This window comes from Talpa occidentalis, unplaced genomic scaffold (genome assembly GCF_014898055.3).
Source record: "Talpa occidentalis isolate TD23 unplaced genomic scaffold, MPIMG_talOcc4v2.1 talOcc4.3, whole genome shotgun sequence".
NCBI classification, from domain to species: domain Eukaryota; kingdom Metazoa; phylum Chordata; class Mammalia; order Eulipotyphla; family Talpidae; genus Talpa; species Talpa occidentalis.
Window position 1 is genome coordinate 46,989,961 of NW_023603184.1, and position 16,929 is coordinate 47,006,889.

Here is a 16,929-nt window from a genome sequence, read left to right on the forward strand (position 1 = left end):
TAATTATCACATAATTTTCACATCTTGAATATAGGGGAATAGGCTTTTGTAGCATCATATAATTGGAGGAGGCCTTAAAGATTATTTCACAAAGGAGAAAACCATGGTGCAAATGTCAAATGACTTGTCCAAGCTTAGACAGAGAATCAACACTCAAACTCACATCTCCAGATACTCAAACCAGAACACATTTTAAGTTACGTTGAAGGACATTAGTTAGCTAATAGCTTATTTGCTTTTTACATACTTTAATAGCATAGTAGCCTCCAAATGTGGGCAACAGGAAATGTTTATTTATATACAAGTACATGGGAAAACAATTTCATTCATCTTTTTAAAAATTTTTTGTTACAAATAAAAAGTTATTAATACATTCATCCTTTGCACACAAAATACATTCTTTTTACTTTGACTCTCAGTATGAATTATTTCTTAATAATAAAAACTTAAGCTACAATAGACAGGTGGTTTGGCGATTTAACAATCTTTTTTCAAGAAGGAAAATCCAAACTTTAAAAGGCAGTCTATATATAAAAGAAATTGTATATTAAAAATGCTCCTTCATTCAATCCTCGGAGACATAATGAGGGCTCCTCTCCAACATGGTTTCTAGCTGTCCTTTAAAACAATGCAGAGGATGTTAGGAATTCTCAATGTGATGACAGCTCAATTTCTACAAGACCAAAGCAGTGTTTATGAAATTGATTATCATTAAAAAATTCTTATGGACATCCGAGGGAATTAGTCATTATTCAAGGACCTCTTAATTAACCAGTCAATCTAAGATTATAAATTGCATTCCCTAAGTAGGCTTTTAAAAGGGTCTGCTTAAATGAACACAGATGACTTGATTTGCTAAACTAATTGATTTTAAGAGAGATGTGAAAACATATGCCTACACAGAGAACCAGAACACAAATATTCACAGCAGCATCGTTCATAATAGCCCAAAGGTGGAAGCAATCCAAATGTCCACCAAATGATCATTGGAAAATAGAATATAGTGTATACATACAATGTAAAATTATTTTGCCATAAAGAAAAAAATGCATTGATTAGAGCTACTTGAAATGTGAAAACATTATGCAAAGTAAAAGAAGCCAGACACAAAAATAGCACATTTCTATTTATATGAAATGCCCAACATAGGCACATCTATAGAAACTGAAAGTAGATGAGTGATTGCCATATGCTGGGAGAAGAGGAAGGAGGAGTGACAATTGGTTCAGAGTTTCCTTTTGAAATGATGAAAATGTTCTGGAGAAAGTGGTGATCTTGTACAACTTCTTGAAAATATGGGGAAAAAACACCGAATTTTACACTTTGAAGGGGTAAATGGTAGTGTAAATTATATCCATCTTTTAAAGGAGAGCTGTCACCTCATTTAAAAATACTTTGTTTCATTATCATTCCCTCTCCCCATACAACCCTCTTCCTACAGAATATTTTCTTTCATCTAATTCCATTCATATCATCATGGGCTTATATTTCCAACATCGAAAAACAATGTGAACACATGAAGCATAATAGAGTGCACTGTTAATGTCTGCATATGAGCATTTAAAATCAGTTTTATGCTTGTACTGAAGCTGGATTTTATATACTGGGGTATTCAGATATTGCTGGGAGCCTATGCTTACAACCAACAGCCAAATGTTAAGAACTGAGTTTATAAAATTTGATAATTAACATTTTTGTTAAAACTGTGTACATTAAAGATCCATGTTTTAATGGAAAGAGATAGGGAAAGGGAAATCCAGGATTCTCTGTCTTCATGAAACAGCTTCTCTAAATATTTTAACTAGCTGCCGAGAAGACCTCCGAAATTATATATTTTTCAGTTTATTTCATCCCTATACTAAAAATCATGCATTAAAGTGTGTGCAATAATATATATGGGGCACACTTTTTCTTTTTATCAAAAATCTCTTCTTAACCCTTATCTGAAATTTCAAAAATTTTTTTTGCTGAAAACAGCAACTTTACTCACACACTAATCCAAATACATTATTATGTATCTCCTTTACCTATCATCAAAAGCGCTCCAACCACCTGGTATATTTAGAGGACACTGCAGTGAGCAGAAATTAGAAGCCAGCATTCCAATGTCATTTGAAATTTTCTACAACAGGGACATAAAGTCCCAACACGCCTTAAAGGGATAAGAGGATTAAAAAAATTTAATGAATCAACTAACATTCATTTTTAATAGCCTACAAGAAAATTCCACTAGCACTCTGCAATTATATAGGACAAGAGAATATTTATTTCTAATGATTACACTCCAGAAAGCAATATATTTAGCAGCTATTTTTCAAAGGGCTTATCAAGTTTTGCTATTGGTATTTAATCCAAGCATAGCTGTGTAACCTTAAACAAAAACTGTGTACCAACTAGGGACAAATTTTCCTAACAGACCAGATTCTTATCTTCTGTCATTCTGTACATGAATTCTTTCTTTATTAGGCATTTGGTACTCCAATTTTTATTTCAGCACTTAGTGCACACATAGAAAGGGGAAGGAACCTTTGCTTAATTTGGTTGTTGGTAATAAAGTTCATCCACTAACGTCATAAATTCTAGAAGCAAATAACAGATCTGGGGTTCATGACTCCATTTTTATTAAGGAGGAAACACAAGCCACAACCAGAAGAATTCTTCAGAAGCACACTGTTATCAATTATAGCTAACAAAGAAAAATACATGTATAATTGAAAAGTTAATCAACAGTAAAATTAAGATATAAATCAAATACCAATTAGGAGCTAAGAGTTTATAAATGCCTATGCTGATATTCCCCAAGGGAATAATGATTATCACCTTACTGAGCTTTTCCTGACATTTTTTTTAAAGAGGCAAAAGGTCAATAATAAATGGCAAACATGACCCCTCAAAAGTAAGATAAGATCAACCCATTTTCGTTCACATGGACAGTTGGAATCAAGAACAAAGAGGTTTAAATTGCACTCTGAGGTATTTCAGTAATAAGGGTAAGTTTCCTGATAATGAAGAGTTTCACAACTCTGGAAGTGCCTATTGGGAAAGAGAGAAAATGAATATCTTTCCTGACGTCTGCACAGAAGTGAAGAGTCTCTTGGGGAACAGTAATGCCCAAAGGCAGAAGAATGGATCAAATGAGAGAATTCCTTTTAAGGCTCTTCAGAAATGCAGCTCTTTACTTTGAAGTCAAAAAGAATCCTTTGTTTTGTCCTAAGGATCTATACTTGACAAGGCTCTCCAAAGTCTGCTTTTAATTGAGAAGAAAAGTAGTATTTGCATGCTGTTTACCAAGCACTTTACTATCTTTCCATTTATCTAGTTTTAACAATAACTGACAGTTGTTATGATTCTATAACATAGACAACTGGTGTTCAAGAGATTGCACTTTGCATAAGTCACAACTACTTCATGGCAATGCCAAGTGTTTCCCTTCTCCACCTCACTACATCAAGTGTCAGTCACAGCCCATCAAGGAGTCCATCAGGGACTAGAATATAACATCTCAGAAAGTTCTGCTTTACTTAGTGGAAAAGGGAAATTTTGACTCAACCACCACAGGAAGTCAATTAAAGAAGAGGTGACTAGTTTTTGTTCTCCTCTTATCCAAAGAATTCCAAGAAGGTCTCACTCAAACTTGTATTTCTCACCAAGTAAAACCAATGATTTTTTTTTTAGACAAAGAGCCATCTGTAAGTCTACCAAGGATGCAAATTATTTTGCAAATGGAATCATTTGGGCATCTATCTTATTTGCAAGTATTGCTTACAGTTATCTCTAATTTCAAAGATGGGTGTTTTGTTCCTTTCTACATGAGCAATTTGGCCTCAGTTCTGCTAAAATCGTTTTCAGATCATGTTTTTTCAAGATAATGAAACTAACAAATCAAGTGTCATATAAGAAGTGTCCAAAATAGATGTTGGGGACTACTTTATGCTAGTGATCCACCAGCCCATATCTGATATAGGAGCTGAAAAACTTCATGCCACTATATTTATGGAATCTTTAACTGAAAAGTCTGTTCTCTTTAGGCTAAAAAGGCCTATCCTGAAGTCCTAAAAACACAATTATTCACTTAACTAAATATGGTTTATTTTTGGCAATTTTGTATTAATGAATAATTCCTGTGATTTTTATGTAACTTACTAAAACAATACCTCTTTAAAAATTTTAACTCAAAATTTCAATAAGACATGAATGAGCGTACTGACAAAGCAACCCCAGTGTTTTGAGCTAAGAGCACCTAGCCAATAGCCTTTCTATGGAAGGTGGGATACACTTTTGATAGAAGAGCAGAACCTTAAAAAAACTAACTGTGGGTAACAGACATCTAGTAGGTGATGAGGGGCAAAGTGCTGTAACAGAATTTTAAGTCAGTAAGTTGGTGTAACCCCCAACAAACACTGGGATCCTTTCCACATCATCTTCGCCAAGTTCCTACCTAGCCTGTGTTGGACACAGACTATTACCTGAGGCCCCTGTCCATGATGAACCAACTTGGGGAGAAAGTCCTCCCTGATATAGAGCCCAAACCTGTGACCTCTATTCATTGGGTCTCATCCACACCTTGACCCACAGTATCTTGCTCCAATGTACTAATTGTAGTCCTCTCTTTCCCAGGTGAAATCTCCCCAATTCTTCAAATATTCTTCAAATGTCTTAAAATTTAAATTCCTTCACCATCTTTGATAACAATATGCGTTTAGTTTCCAAGTTTGGCTCCTAAAATGCAATATTCCAACATTTGGACTTAAAAAAGAAGATAAAATGTCATCTCCCTTGTTATGAAATTACTATATTATCTGTTTGAAGGAATAATCTCTTAATTCAGTACGCTTTCTACCCAGGGTGAAAAATACAAGAGAAGGCAGCTTTCCTTCCAAACATCAATAGGCTCCTGTCACAGAAGTGATATCCAAAAAAGAAAAAAAATCATTATTTTAATCCCAAATTAGTGGCCAACTATACTGACTATGTGAGCACATTTTGTCTGAATGATGAATTACAAGTTTCTTCATTTCTTTTGATTGTCAGGGGAGCACCTAGTTGAGATGCTGTCCAATTCATGAATCATTAAATGAAGCCAATTAAATAGAAAAAATAAACATACACACACATAACTCCTGTCAGGGCCATGGTTGAGGAATGTAAGTAACCAGTTGCAGTTTAAAAAAATAAATCTAGAAAGAAAGAAATGTCAAGCCCAGAAGAGCTCTTCCAGAGGCTAACAGGACAGAGGCCCCCAGAGTACTTATGTCCACAAAATACAGTCTACAAAGCTCTACAGGATTAAGAAACAGAAAACTTCTCCCTTTAAAATCATTGGCTCGATATGTGGAAAAAATTAAGCAATTTTTTCCTGGTTGTAAGAAGATAGATCTCATTCATGTGGCTTGGTTTTTTAAAAAGGATGTTTTCACTTTAATCAGAAGACCAATTCAAAATCACTCACAAGTGGTATTTATTCAGAATTATTATTTTACTGAAAGCTGATGCTGGATCTGGACGGATCATGGAATAGCTTAAAGGGTAAATGAGTCAACTCATTGCTCTAACACTGGACGTCACCAGTGTCTTTCAACACCATTCGTTCAAGAACAGAAGAAAGAAGAATTCAGACCTTCATTAAACTGTGCCTCCTCCCTCCAACATGTCTAAAGTGCTTAACATAAATAATATTAGTCCTAATAGCTTATTTGGTCAGTGAATTTTACCTTTCTTACCAAACTCTAAATCAAAACTGGGCACATTGTCAAATCAACCCATTTCACTGCTATTTTTACTTCTTTTCTTGCCACTTTACTGAAGGAGAACTACTAACATGAGGTGGCTAAAAGATATGGGGAAAGGAAGATCAGGAAAAGTCAATGACCTAAGTATTCCACAGAAAGGAGAAATGGCTGTATATAATTAAAATTAAATGTTAACATAATCCAACAGGTGTAACAAAAGCACGTAAAGGAGTAAAATATTTTGCATAGACAAAGGTGAAAGCACAACCACCTGTGAGGGCACAGTCTACACAATGTCATAATAAAACATTTTATCAGCAAATTACATGATTTCATAGGTTGCCCCAAACCCGGCTCCATGACATGAATATGATGCATTTTCACTGGAACTTGAAAGAGGTTTTGTCATCTATTTAGTAACTTTATTAAAAGAATTAAAAAAAAAACCACCAAAAATGGAAGCAGACATGGACTCATATTCTCATTAGTCCGACCAAGTGAAGCTGAATTATGAGAAAGCAACTCGCTTTTTCATCTACCAATAAATGAGAATTTTTATTTAAGAAAGTGCTTCTTAGTAAATACTACCAAAACAATAGAACTAGGAGGCAAGTCAGTATGATTAAGTTCTAGGCTGGGTTAAAATGACCAGATTTAATGACCAGGCAATTTAAACTTCAGGGATCTCCTTAAACAAGTTCTATTTGTGAATTGCTATTTAATTGGAGAAGCTCTTCTTGGCACTAAGTCATTTATTCAACTAATATTTATTAAGCACCTACAATACTGTCAGGAATTATTCTCAAACTTGAGATACCTCAGTGAGTATATGGCCTAATCTGGAATTCAATATCTAAGGGGGAAAAAAAGTAAGGAAAATATCCCTACATTCTCATGCGGCCTGCTAATGGGCCATGGAGGGGTGATTGTATATTACAGAAAGGCTGGGAGGAGTAATTGGATAAAGGGGCCAAGAGCAGAGCTTTTGAATCCCCTTCTGCATCTGGTCAAGGATAAATAGCGGTGGCTGAGGCCCAGGGAATAGGAATTTCAGAATGCAAGTATGGAACTAGAAGCTCTTATTTTGCTACTACATTTTATCGAATCTAACAAAATCCTTTCCTCTAAGTTTACAGAGCAATTTTATTTTCAAGACACTTGCTGCTGTGAGACAAAGTTGGGTCATGACATGCTGGGGTAATTGGATTTGGGCCCTAAATGAAAGATAATAAAGCTAAACTTAGGGGAAATTTTTCTACAGTTTAAAAAGAGTTCCTCTGCGCAACTTAGACTTGTTATCTGAGTACCTTTAGTGACTGGTTTAGTGGCAACCATTATAAATTTTGGCTGGAATTTACTAAAATGATTTTTCTTTCCTGTAGAGACGGGTTCTAAAATAAAGGCAATTTAAACTTCAGGGATCTCTTACTCTTCCCCATAGGATCAGAACAAACACAGCAAGCCCCACCCAAAGTATCAGTCCCTTCAACAATAATTCCCATGAGCAAAAGACTGGTCACTCTGAAACCTGCTAGAGAAGTGCAACAAATGCTTTGTCAATATTGTCTCTTAACATGCCTCGTTTCTTTAAAATTAAATAGTTAAATAGTTTTCAAACATCAATATAACAGGATCAAGATCGCCACCATCCACAGCAGCAGTGGAATCACATATCATATGCTTGTTCTATTGCTCATCCCTCAGTTATGCTACAGAAAGCTACAGAAACATCTGACAGCTTCAACAGCATACAGGTTTAATTATTTTCTGAATCAGCATTTATATTAGACAGTATCAAAGGATGGCACTAAAAAAGCAGTAACATAAACAAGCAGCACGTTGTCTATTTTGAGTCCTGTTTTAAGACTGGCTAAACACCCACCTCCATTGGAATTGGAGATTGGCAGTAACCCGTCCAGAAAAGGCAGGGAGGAAAGACAGGTAGAAAGAAGGGCAAAACCAGGAAAGAAGGAAGAGAAAAAAGAAACAGAACATAAGTAATGAGCTTGAGAAAGTGACAAATGACAGTTTTACCTTCCATGAGCAGAATTTGTCTAAGGTTATCAGCAAAAATACAAATATGGTTCATGAGACTTTACATCTCTTGCTATTCTCACTTATACTAAAAACACCTACAAAATCCTGCGTCTGTCCAAGATGGATATACCAGGAGTAAAAGTCGTGACGGGCTCTCAAGGACCGTGCTCAGCTTGGACTGCTGCACCTCAGTTCCATTGTCCCACGGTATTCTGGTCAGGTCTGGCCTGTTTTCTCATACTACTCCCAATGTCTTAGAGCTAATCTTTTAAGTTAGCGTATCCTCAGCCATTCATTTCCCCCATTTTTCAAACTTTTCATTTGCTTACGGGTAGGAAAGATGAGAGAATAAAAGAAAATGGTTGAAATTTAGAGGGGATAGGAAGGGAAAAGGATTACTTTGCCAATAAATCCACCCTAGAAAAGGTAATAATGAGACTTTGAGAAAGAGTGCTGATTCATGGACTGCCCCCTGCTTTTTTTTTTAAATTTCTATTTAATACATTTAAGGACATCAATGTACTAAAATGTTTGGTCTGTAAAAGAGCAGAATCTTTAGCACCAAAAGGAGTCATGGAGCATATAGATTATTAAAACAATGATTGTTATTATTGGTCATGGGTAAAGGTTTCATTTCATTTTTTACATCCCAAAGTTCTTGAAAGTGCCTGTGGATAAGAGAAATAACACTTTTGAAATTCTCCATGGAGTCACAACACGCACCACAGAGGCAGTACTTGGCCTTTCCAGTTTTGGTTTATCCAGTAGACAAGAAAACCTGGGCTCCCAGAAGCCCTAAAGAACAGCCCCCACATGCACCCACTGGCGTGCAGGGGGATCCCTACATACAGTCCCCCCCCCGGACTGTGTTCAGGAATGCGCCTTTACTTGCTTTAAAAAAAAAAAAAAAAAGCAACATGCTCTGCAGATCATGGAGCCCCAAGTACAATGTTCTCCTTGCTCTGACTCCAGCCCGCAAAAGGGTGAAACCAGTATATATTCTGCTAACGCTGGCCTGTGGACGAGGCCCCGGGCCTGCCGTGCTTTGTAAGTTCAGGCACCCACAGAGGGTCCGAGAGCAGGAGCCACGGGGATCGCCAGGTCTCCCCAGCAATTCGTAACCCATCAGGGCAGCTGCTGGTTCTTTTTGCTGCTTCTTGCCTCCGCCTTTAGTTGAAATTACAGCAAGTCAAATAGCTGATGCTTTTCCCTTCTCCAGGTAAGGGCGAGGATACATTGTTCACAAGTGTGTTCTGCCTGGCTTCGCTGATGAGGCGGCAAGCTAAGTCAAGGAAGAGTTTCTCCACGTTGTCTGATTCCTTGGCTGAGGTCTCCAAATAGTACATGTCCTGAGCTTCTGAGAATTCTTCCGCTCTCTGCTGGGAAACCTCTCTCCTTTCAGCCAGATCAATCTTGTTGCCTAGAAGAGGAGGTAAAATCAGAGGGACTCATCAGATATGTAAAAACTGCTTTGTGGACCACGTCCACTGATGGACCTCATCCACTATGCGGACCATGTCCACCGATGCCGACTTGCTGCTAAGCTGTTTCCTATCCTGTCTCTTGTAAGGGAATGTGATGCCAAGTGTGGCCTGTGGTCATCTTGTGAGTCAGAATGTTTAATGGCGCCGCCTCATAAGACAGGAGCCTGTGGATGCCAGGGGTTTATTCCGGCACACACACACTGGCTGGGTTCACCGAAAGCCTAAAAGCAATGATCAGCCCACTTGTAAGATGGATTCCTATCATCTCAGCTGTGGCCTCTAATTGCAACTTTACTTTTCATTAAAAAGAAACAGTGCTTCAGTGAAAAACTATGAGTAAAACAAAAACACACCCTACGAAATGGGAGAAAGTGTATATCATACATCTGACAAGGGGCTGATATCCAAGATGTACAAAAAACTCACAGAACTCAACAATGACTAAAACAAACAACAACCTAATTAAATTAAACCTAAAAAAATTAAAAACCAATTAAATGAAAGGCAGAGGAGCTGGGTAGACACTTCTCCAAAGAAGACATGCAGATGGCCAACAGGGAAATGCAAATCAAAACCACAACGAGGGCCTCCCCGGTGGCACAGCAGTTGAGCACTGGGCTGCGAAGCTGCCCGCAGCCTCTGCAGTGTTGGTTCAATCCCCGGCCACCAGGCGAGGGTCCCACATGGTGCGCAGACATCTCCTGCTGCACCCGCTGCTCCCCTCAGCAGTGTACCTTGATCCTTCTGCCTGTTCTGCTCCCCGCTCTGACTCTGGTGGATTCTCTCACCCTCCCATGCTTCTGACTGTACCCAGTGCTTGTATAAATAAATAAATCTAAAAAAAAAAAAAAAATTTGAGAAAAAAACAACAAAAAACAAAACCACGACAAGATCTCGTATCTGTGGGGATGGTTCATATAAAAAAGACCAAAAACAAGTGTTGGTGAGGATGCAGAGAAAAAGGAACACTGTTGGTAGGAATGTAGACTGGTCCAGCCCCTATGGAATACAGTCCAGAGGCTTCTAAAAACATTAACTCTACCATATAATCCAGCAATTCCACTCCTAGTTGGAAAATGCAAAAAACACTAATTCAAAGAGATATATGCACTCCTATGTTTATTGCAACACTATTTACGATAAGAAAAAGTGAAAGAAGAGTGGATAAAGAAGACGTGGTATATAGACACACAGTGGAATACTATGCAACTATAAAAAACGAACTCTTGCCATTTGTGGCAAGGACAGAATTGGAGGAAATAATGCTAAGCAAAATAAGCCAGAAGAAATAAGACAAAAAACTGACAATTTGGAATATAGAGAACAAAGCATTGGACAAATGCAGTATGGTAACATACACCTGAAAGTATGTGATCTTCAATCTCTGAATCATATACAGTGTTGTAAAGCAATGCTATCTCAAAAAAAATATATATATTTAAAGATTATTTATTTATACAAGCACTGGGTACATTCAGAAGCACGGGAGGGTGAGAGATTTCATCAGAGCCAACAGGCAGACTGACAAAGTACACTGCTGAGGGGAGCAGCGGGTGCGGCAGGAGAGGTCTGCGCGCCATGCGGGACCCTCGCTGGCGGCTGGGGATCGAACTGGCGCTGTAGAGGCTGCGGGCAGCGTCATAGCCCAGCGCTCAACCTCTGCATCACCGGGGAGGCCCCCCCACAAAAAAAATTTTTTTTAAAGAATTCACATCAGGAAGGAAGGAGGGAAGAAATGGCACTTCTTGAAGAAATGGCTAATGGCTAATTCTATTTCTGCATCATGACAGAAGCACCCATTTGAAGAAGCTCCTACTGTCAAAGTCTGAAGCGTTAGAGTAATAAAAATAACTGCATGTGACTAAATATATTGAATCTATTAAAACATGTAAGTTAATAATGATGTTCAAAATATAAACAAACTTTGGTAGTTACTTTCAGAAATTACAAGAGCACCAACTCATTACCTTGAAAAACAAAAACACCTAAATCCGACCAGGTCTATAAATTTACCTATAAATCTACAAGAAATACAGATGATAGAGGAACATGTCATATGACAACACAAGTATGAAAGAAAATTCAGATTTAAAAATTCTATACAACAAAAATACACTTTAAATAAATTCCAATGGGTAAAAAAGTGATGACACAAAAGACATAAAAGCAATGACAACATATATATTATTTGAGTAGAGTTTTGACTGAAGTTCAAAAGGGTTTTCTATGGAACAGAAAGTTCAAGTTCAGAGATGGGGGTTCCAGTGCGTCATTGCAAAGCTTCTCCAGTAAGAAAGGGGGTTTTCAGGCCAGGGCATGGAGCACAGGTCACAGAGAAGCAAATATCAACTGAGGATCCCAAAGGGAGGTCCCATAATTTATTACAGAGCTGTGGATTACAGTAAGAGAATTATAGAATTTCAAGTACATCTTACATATGCTATATGCCATGGACAAAGAACTTGGCCTCTCTAAAAAAAAAAAGACCCTGACCTCTCTGAGCCCTGGTTTCCTTATCTGTAAGTTAGGGGGATCATGACACATGAATTTCTTAGTATAAATCCTGGCACATATATTCTAGCCATAATGGTTACTATAAAATGCTTATTCGCTTAGTTAACCATAAATTGTAATTTAACAATATTTCTGAGGTTCTCTGCCCAAATTTCCAAAATTCAGGTTCCAAAACATTTTAGGAACCATATATTATTAACATTTTTCCACCACCACTAGGGTTTTTAATGCTTTGTTCCATTTCATGCAATTCCATTTTTTAATGGGTATATTTGTCACCACAGAAAATCATCGGTTGTTTTCTGCTTTTCCCCCAGGGTGAACAGGGGTTCTACCCTCCTACAAGATGAAACAAACTGCAGAACTTCCCTTAGTGGATTTTTCTGAAAATTAGAATTTTCTGATTAGTATAAGAATGGAAATAATCAACCAAAGTCCTTCCTTTAGGCACTAAACAACTGCTTCAAATAATGAAGACTTCATCAAGCTTAAGCTATAAATGTTGGGCCTCCGTGGTGGCGTATGGGTTGAGCGCTGGGCTGCAAAGCTGCCCGCAACCTCTGCAGTGCTGGTTCGATCCCCGGCCATAGGCGAGGGTCCCACATGGCGCGCACACCTCTCCTGTCACCCGTTGCGCCCCTCAGCAGTGTATTTCGTCAGTCGGCCTGTTCTGTTCCCCGCTTTGCCTCTGGTGAATTCTCTCACCCTCCTGCACTTCTGACTGTACCCAGTGCTTATATAAATAAATCTTTAAAAAAAAAAAAGATATATATGTTACTTCTACACCAATAGTTTTCATGATCTCAGAATTGGATTTTCTAAATGTTGAAGAGCCCACACAACTTTCAGGCAGTCTGTCTTAATTTCTACAGACTGCGCTGGTAGAAAACCGAACAGCAGTATTTTCCACTTTACTTTTTCAAACTATCACCATGGGGTAGGATTTATTTCATTTTCTCCTCAACTGCAAAGGAACTGAATGTTCATTGCATGGTATCATACATTTGTGTAGATTACATTCTTGGAAGTACCGCGGCACAAGCTTTATGTGATTATAAATTCTTTGAGACACATAAATGAATTTCCCTTCTCTTAGCGCACACTTACCCACTAACACAGTAATGACCTTGTTGCTGGCATATTGTTCTATCTCCCGCAACCACTCAGGAAGGCAGCGGAAAGATTCCTCGCAGGTTATATCATAGGTGAGGATCAGGGCATTGGCGCTTCGGTAATAACTCTGGGTAATGGATCGAAATCTCTCTTGACCTGCTGTGTCCCAGATCTGCAGCTGCGAGGGCATAAGAGAAAGATCAGGTTAGAGAAACAGAAAAGAAAGCAAGCATTGCCTGCTTTAGTTTAGAAAAGGAAACACTTCACCCAAATAATTTCACGGTTATTTTCTGCCCTGGAAGGACATGGAATTTTTAAAAATTTGTTGGGTGTGCCTGGCTAAAGAGAGGGGCTTTCGGGGCCTCCCCTGGTGGCGCAGCAGGTTGAGCGCAGTGCTGTGAAGCTGTCCACAGCCTCTGCAGCGCTGGTTCGATCCCTGCAGTCCAGGGAGATACCCACATGGCGTGGCAGACCGCTTCTGTCTCGCCCACTGCTCCCCTCAGCGGTGTTTTTGGTCAATCTGCCTATTCTGCTCCCCACTCTTTCTATGGTGAATCCTCTTACCCTCCCGCGCCTCTGGTCTGTACCCCAGTTCTTGTATGCATGAATAAATAAATCTTAAAAAAAATGAATTAAAATGGAATAAAAAGAAATAATTTTTAAAAATTAAAATAAAAAAGGGGATTTCTTTGCTTTATGTTTTTTTTTTCTATGAACTGCTTAAGCGTTTCCTCTTTATTCTTTAAAAAAACTTAATGAGCATTTCATTATGTGGCAAGCTTTATGCATTTTACATGCAATGACTCATTTTATCTTCAATAGTTCTAGGAGGGAGCTACTATCACTATGGCGTGTGTCATATGAGGAAACGGATGTCTCAGGCAGCATCTCCTAGAACCAATGAAATCAGGCACTGAGGTCCCAGAGATGATGCTTTTAACTACATGTCCAGTGTATTATAAAAGGCAGGCCCTGGCAAGCTGTCATTCTCTGGTTGTTGACACTTCAGTAAGCAACCAGACCAGAGAACGACAAAATCCAACCTCACCACCTTTTCCAGTTCCAAATTCAAAGGACTATATTTTTATGTTTACTAATGAAAAAAGGAAAAAGAAAATGTAGTTTCCCTGCACTACTTTGAAGCTCTGTGATCTTGGGCAAGTCACCCTTTGGACACTGACAGTTTCTTTATTTAAAAAAAAAAAAGAAAAGAATAATATGCAAACCTGCTGGAAGGTCACATTTTCTGAAGTCATCTCTTGTAATACCTAATGTTCTAAGAAAAAAAGGCAAAAACACTTCTTACTTCTCCCTGGATTTCCAGCACCGAGCAGAAGATTACTGAAAAGCAACTGTTCTCCAGACAGACCCAAGTACAGAACAAATCCGAGAGCCTTGAGAAATAACATGAATGACAATAATCATCTCCCTGTGTGACTGTATAAACTTCACCAGTCACAAGATTCACTCACTCTCACTAAGAGAACATCATTTCCCAGGGAAGACTATCTACAGCCTTAAGGTTAAACCAGGTTCCCCTTCCTAGTGCCCCACTCACTCATATTTTCTCCTGCACCCTGCAATTCTCCTTCATAGCCTGACATCTTAAATCATCTGTTTGTATTTATTTATTGATTGATTGATTGATTGTGTAGAAGAACTGGGGTGTAGGCCAGTGGTGCAGAGGCAGAGTGGGGGGCAGAACAGCTGGATCTACCCAATACAATCCTTAGGGGAGCAGAGGATGAGACAGGAAAGGTCTGCTGCACCATATGTTGGTTAGCTCCCTGGCTGGGGATTGAACTCAGGCTATAACAATGACAGCACTGATACTTAACATCTAGGCCACCAGAGAGGATCCAAATATATATTTTAATAAAGACTGTAATACTTTTTTAAACTATTGTAGTGATTTTTTTAAAGATTTATTTATTTATGCATACAAGAGCTGGGGTACAGGCCAGAGGTATGGGGGTGAGAGGATTCACCAGAACAGTGGGGAACAAAACAGGCAGATCAAATGAAATACACTGCTGAGGGGAGCAGCGGGTGAGTCATGAGAGGTCTGCTGCGCCATGTGGGTTGCTCTCTGGCCGGGGATCAAACTTGTGCTGCAGTGGCTGGGGATAGCTTCGTAGTGCTGCGTCTTAACCCTTCTGCCACCAGGGAGGCCCTGTAGTGATTTTTTAAAAGCTCTTTTCCTTCCTAGACTGAACGTTTCAGGCAGGGAAAGTGGGTCCATTTTACTCACAGAATCTCCTGCACTAAATAAAGCATCTGATAAATAGTAAGTGTTCAAGTATTTACAGATAGTCTCCTTTATCCTTATAGCAACTTGGTGAGGAAGTCAAGTTTCTGCCTCTCCTCATTCATGAGCAAGTCCATGTCCTAACTGAGTGCTCACAAAGCTAGGACTCAACTTCTCATAGGCAGTGAAGATCTCAACACACACCTCCGTGCTCCCTTTGCCTCCCGAGGTTGATGTACTATGTATCTGGAACAACAGAGCATGAGTCACTTGGTGTCACCCTCTGCTCATACCAGTTTAGTGGCGCAGACTGGAGAGTGACCCGCCCACGGTCATGACCTGCAATCGGGCACACAGACGCTCCTTTGATCTGAAGCCACAGCTGCTCTTTGATAATACACATGAAAGTCTGTGTCTGCTGAAGGCAACTATACAGATGTTAAGGCTTTTGCTTGACAAAAGCCATCCTCTTCTCTGCCTCAAATCTAGGGGCATGGTGCCCCTCTGCCAGGATGTGCCTTAGAACAACAGACTATTGTTTTAATGTAACACCAAGCCTCTAAAAACACTTGCGATTGAATTTAATAGTATCAGTCATTAGAAATCAGTATGTTCTTAGGATTAGCACACCCTGAGAACAGCTTTAAGAATGAAAACCACTGAAATATTTTCTACAATATGATTTATGGCCTTGTCAAGATGCACACTTTTTTCTCATGAGGGGGTGGGGTGGTATCTAGTTCTGGTTTTATATTTGATTCCTAAGGATATTCTTATGCTACTGCCTTTATCATTTCAGCTTGGTTTCACCTTGCACTCTGTCATTCATTTGATCCTTTTTAGAACATGTAGGTCATTAACATATGCAAAGCACTATGCTAGGCACATGGAGGGTACAAAGATGAATAAAACTTAGCTCACAGTTCAAAGGGAGCCAACCACATAGTTGACTAACCACAATAAAATATGAGATGTTCTATTAAAGAGGAAACAGCAGGAGAGAGTGTCTCTTAGTTTTAGTCACATGCCATGCCCATCAATATGTTCTCAGCACCACAGCCCTGGGCTTTCTAAGCTCTCTCAACTCCAGCAAGAGGCTGCAATGTTCTCTAAGGTTTTATTATATCACCAGTGATATTTCTAGTGCCTCGGTGTTGTACCTGTGTATTGCAATGATTGGTTTACTAGTGTGTTTCTTTGCTATACTGAGTTCTTTGAGGGTAAGGGCTGTCTCTCTCTTTTTCCTTTATTGAGGTGACATTGTTTTACAAGACTACACAACACCTCTTCAATGTATGGTAGCATCCCTCCCTCACCATCCAAGCACCCACAGCCCTCCACCATAAACCACCCTGCCTCCTCCCTCTGTTCCTACTCTATCCTCCCTTTCCCTCTATAAGAAGGGCAGTCTCTTATTTAACTTTACGCCTCCAGTGCCTTCCAAAGACAGCACATGTTAAGTGGCAGGCATATTTGAATGGCTAATAAAGACTGTGAAATCATGAAGGATTAATTTTGGTTAAATGATTATTTAGGTATTAAAGACGATTTCACAGTTAAAATGTTTGTGCTAGGTAACAGGAAGTTCCTAAAGAACAAAGATGCTTTACCAAAACAAAAAGCATCTGCTACAACAAAGGATAGATGGAGGAATGGATGGATAGTCAAATGAACAAATATATGTATATCCACTTAAGACTTTCCCATCTATGCAACATAGACTTCATTAGAGGGAAATCTGGAAAATCTTCTATTTCTATTATAATTAATCTTCTAGGGTTAAAACATAAACTGAACTTAAGAG

At 38.8% G+C, this 16,929-nt stretch overlaps 1 protein-coding gene across 4 annotated transcripts in view; it reads right to left on the minus strand.

The window, feature by feature from the left end:
* Nucleotides 1–237: 237 nt before the first annotated feature.
* Nucleotides 238–16,929, minus strand: part of RAB30 (RAB30, member RAS oncogene family) — a 122,529-nt gene continuing 105,837 nt past the window's right edge. For all 4 annotated transcript variants that reach the window (XM_037523054.2, XM_037523052.2, XM_054699568.1 and 1 more), the window contains 2 exons: nt 12,872–13,055; nt 238–9,186 (listed from right to left, as the gene is read on the minus strand). In XM_037523054.2, the coding sequence (XP_037378951.1) occupies nt 8,936–9,186; nt 12,872–13,055 (435 nt within the window). In that variant the 3' untranslated portion in view covers nt 238–8,935. The remainder of the gene's footprint in view (nt 9,187–12,871; nt 13,056–16,929) is intronic.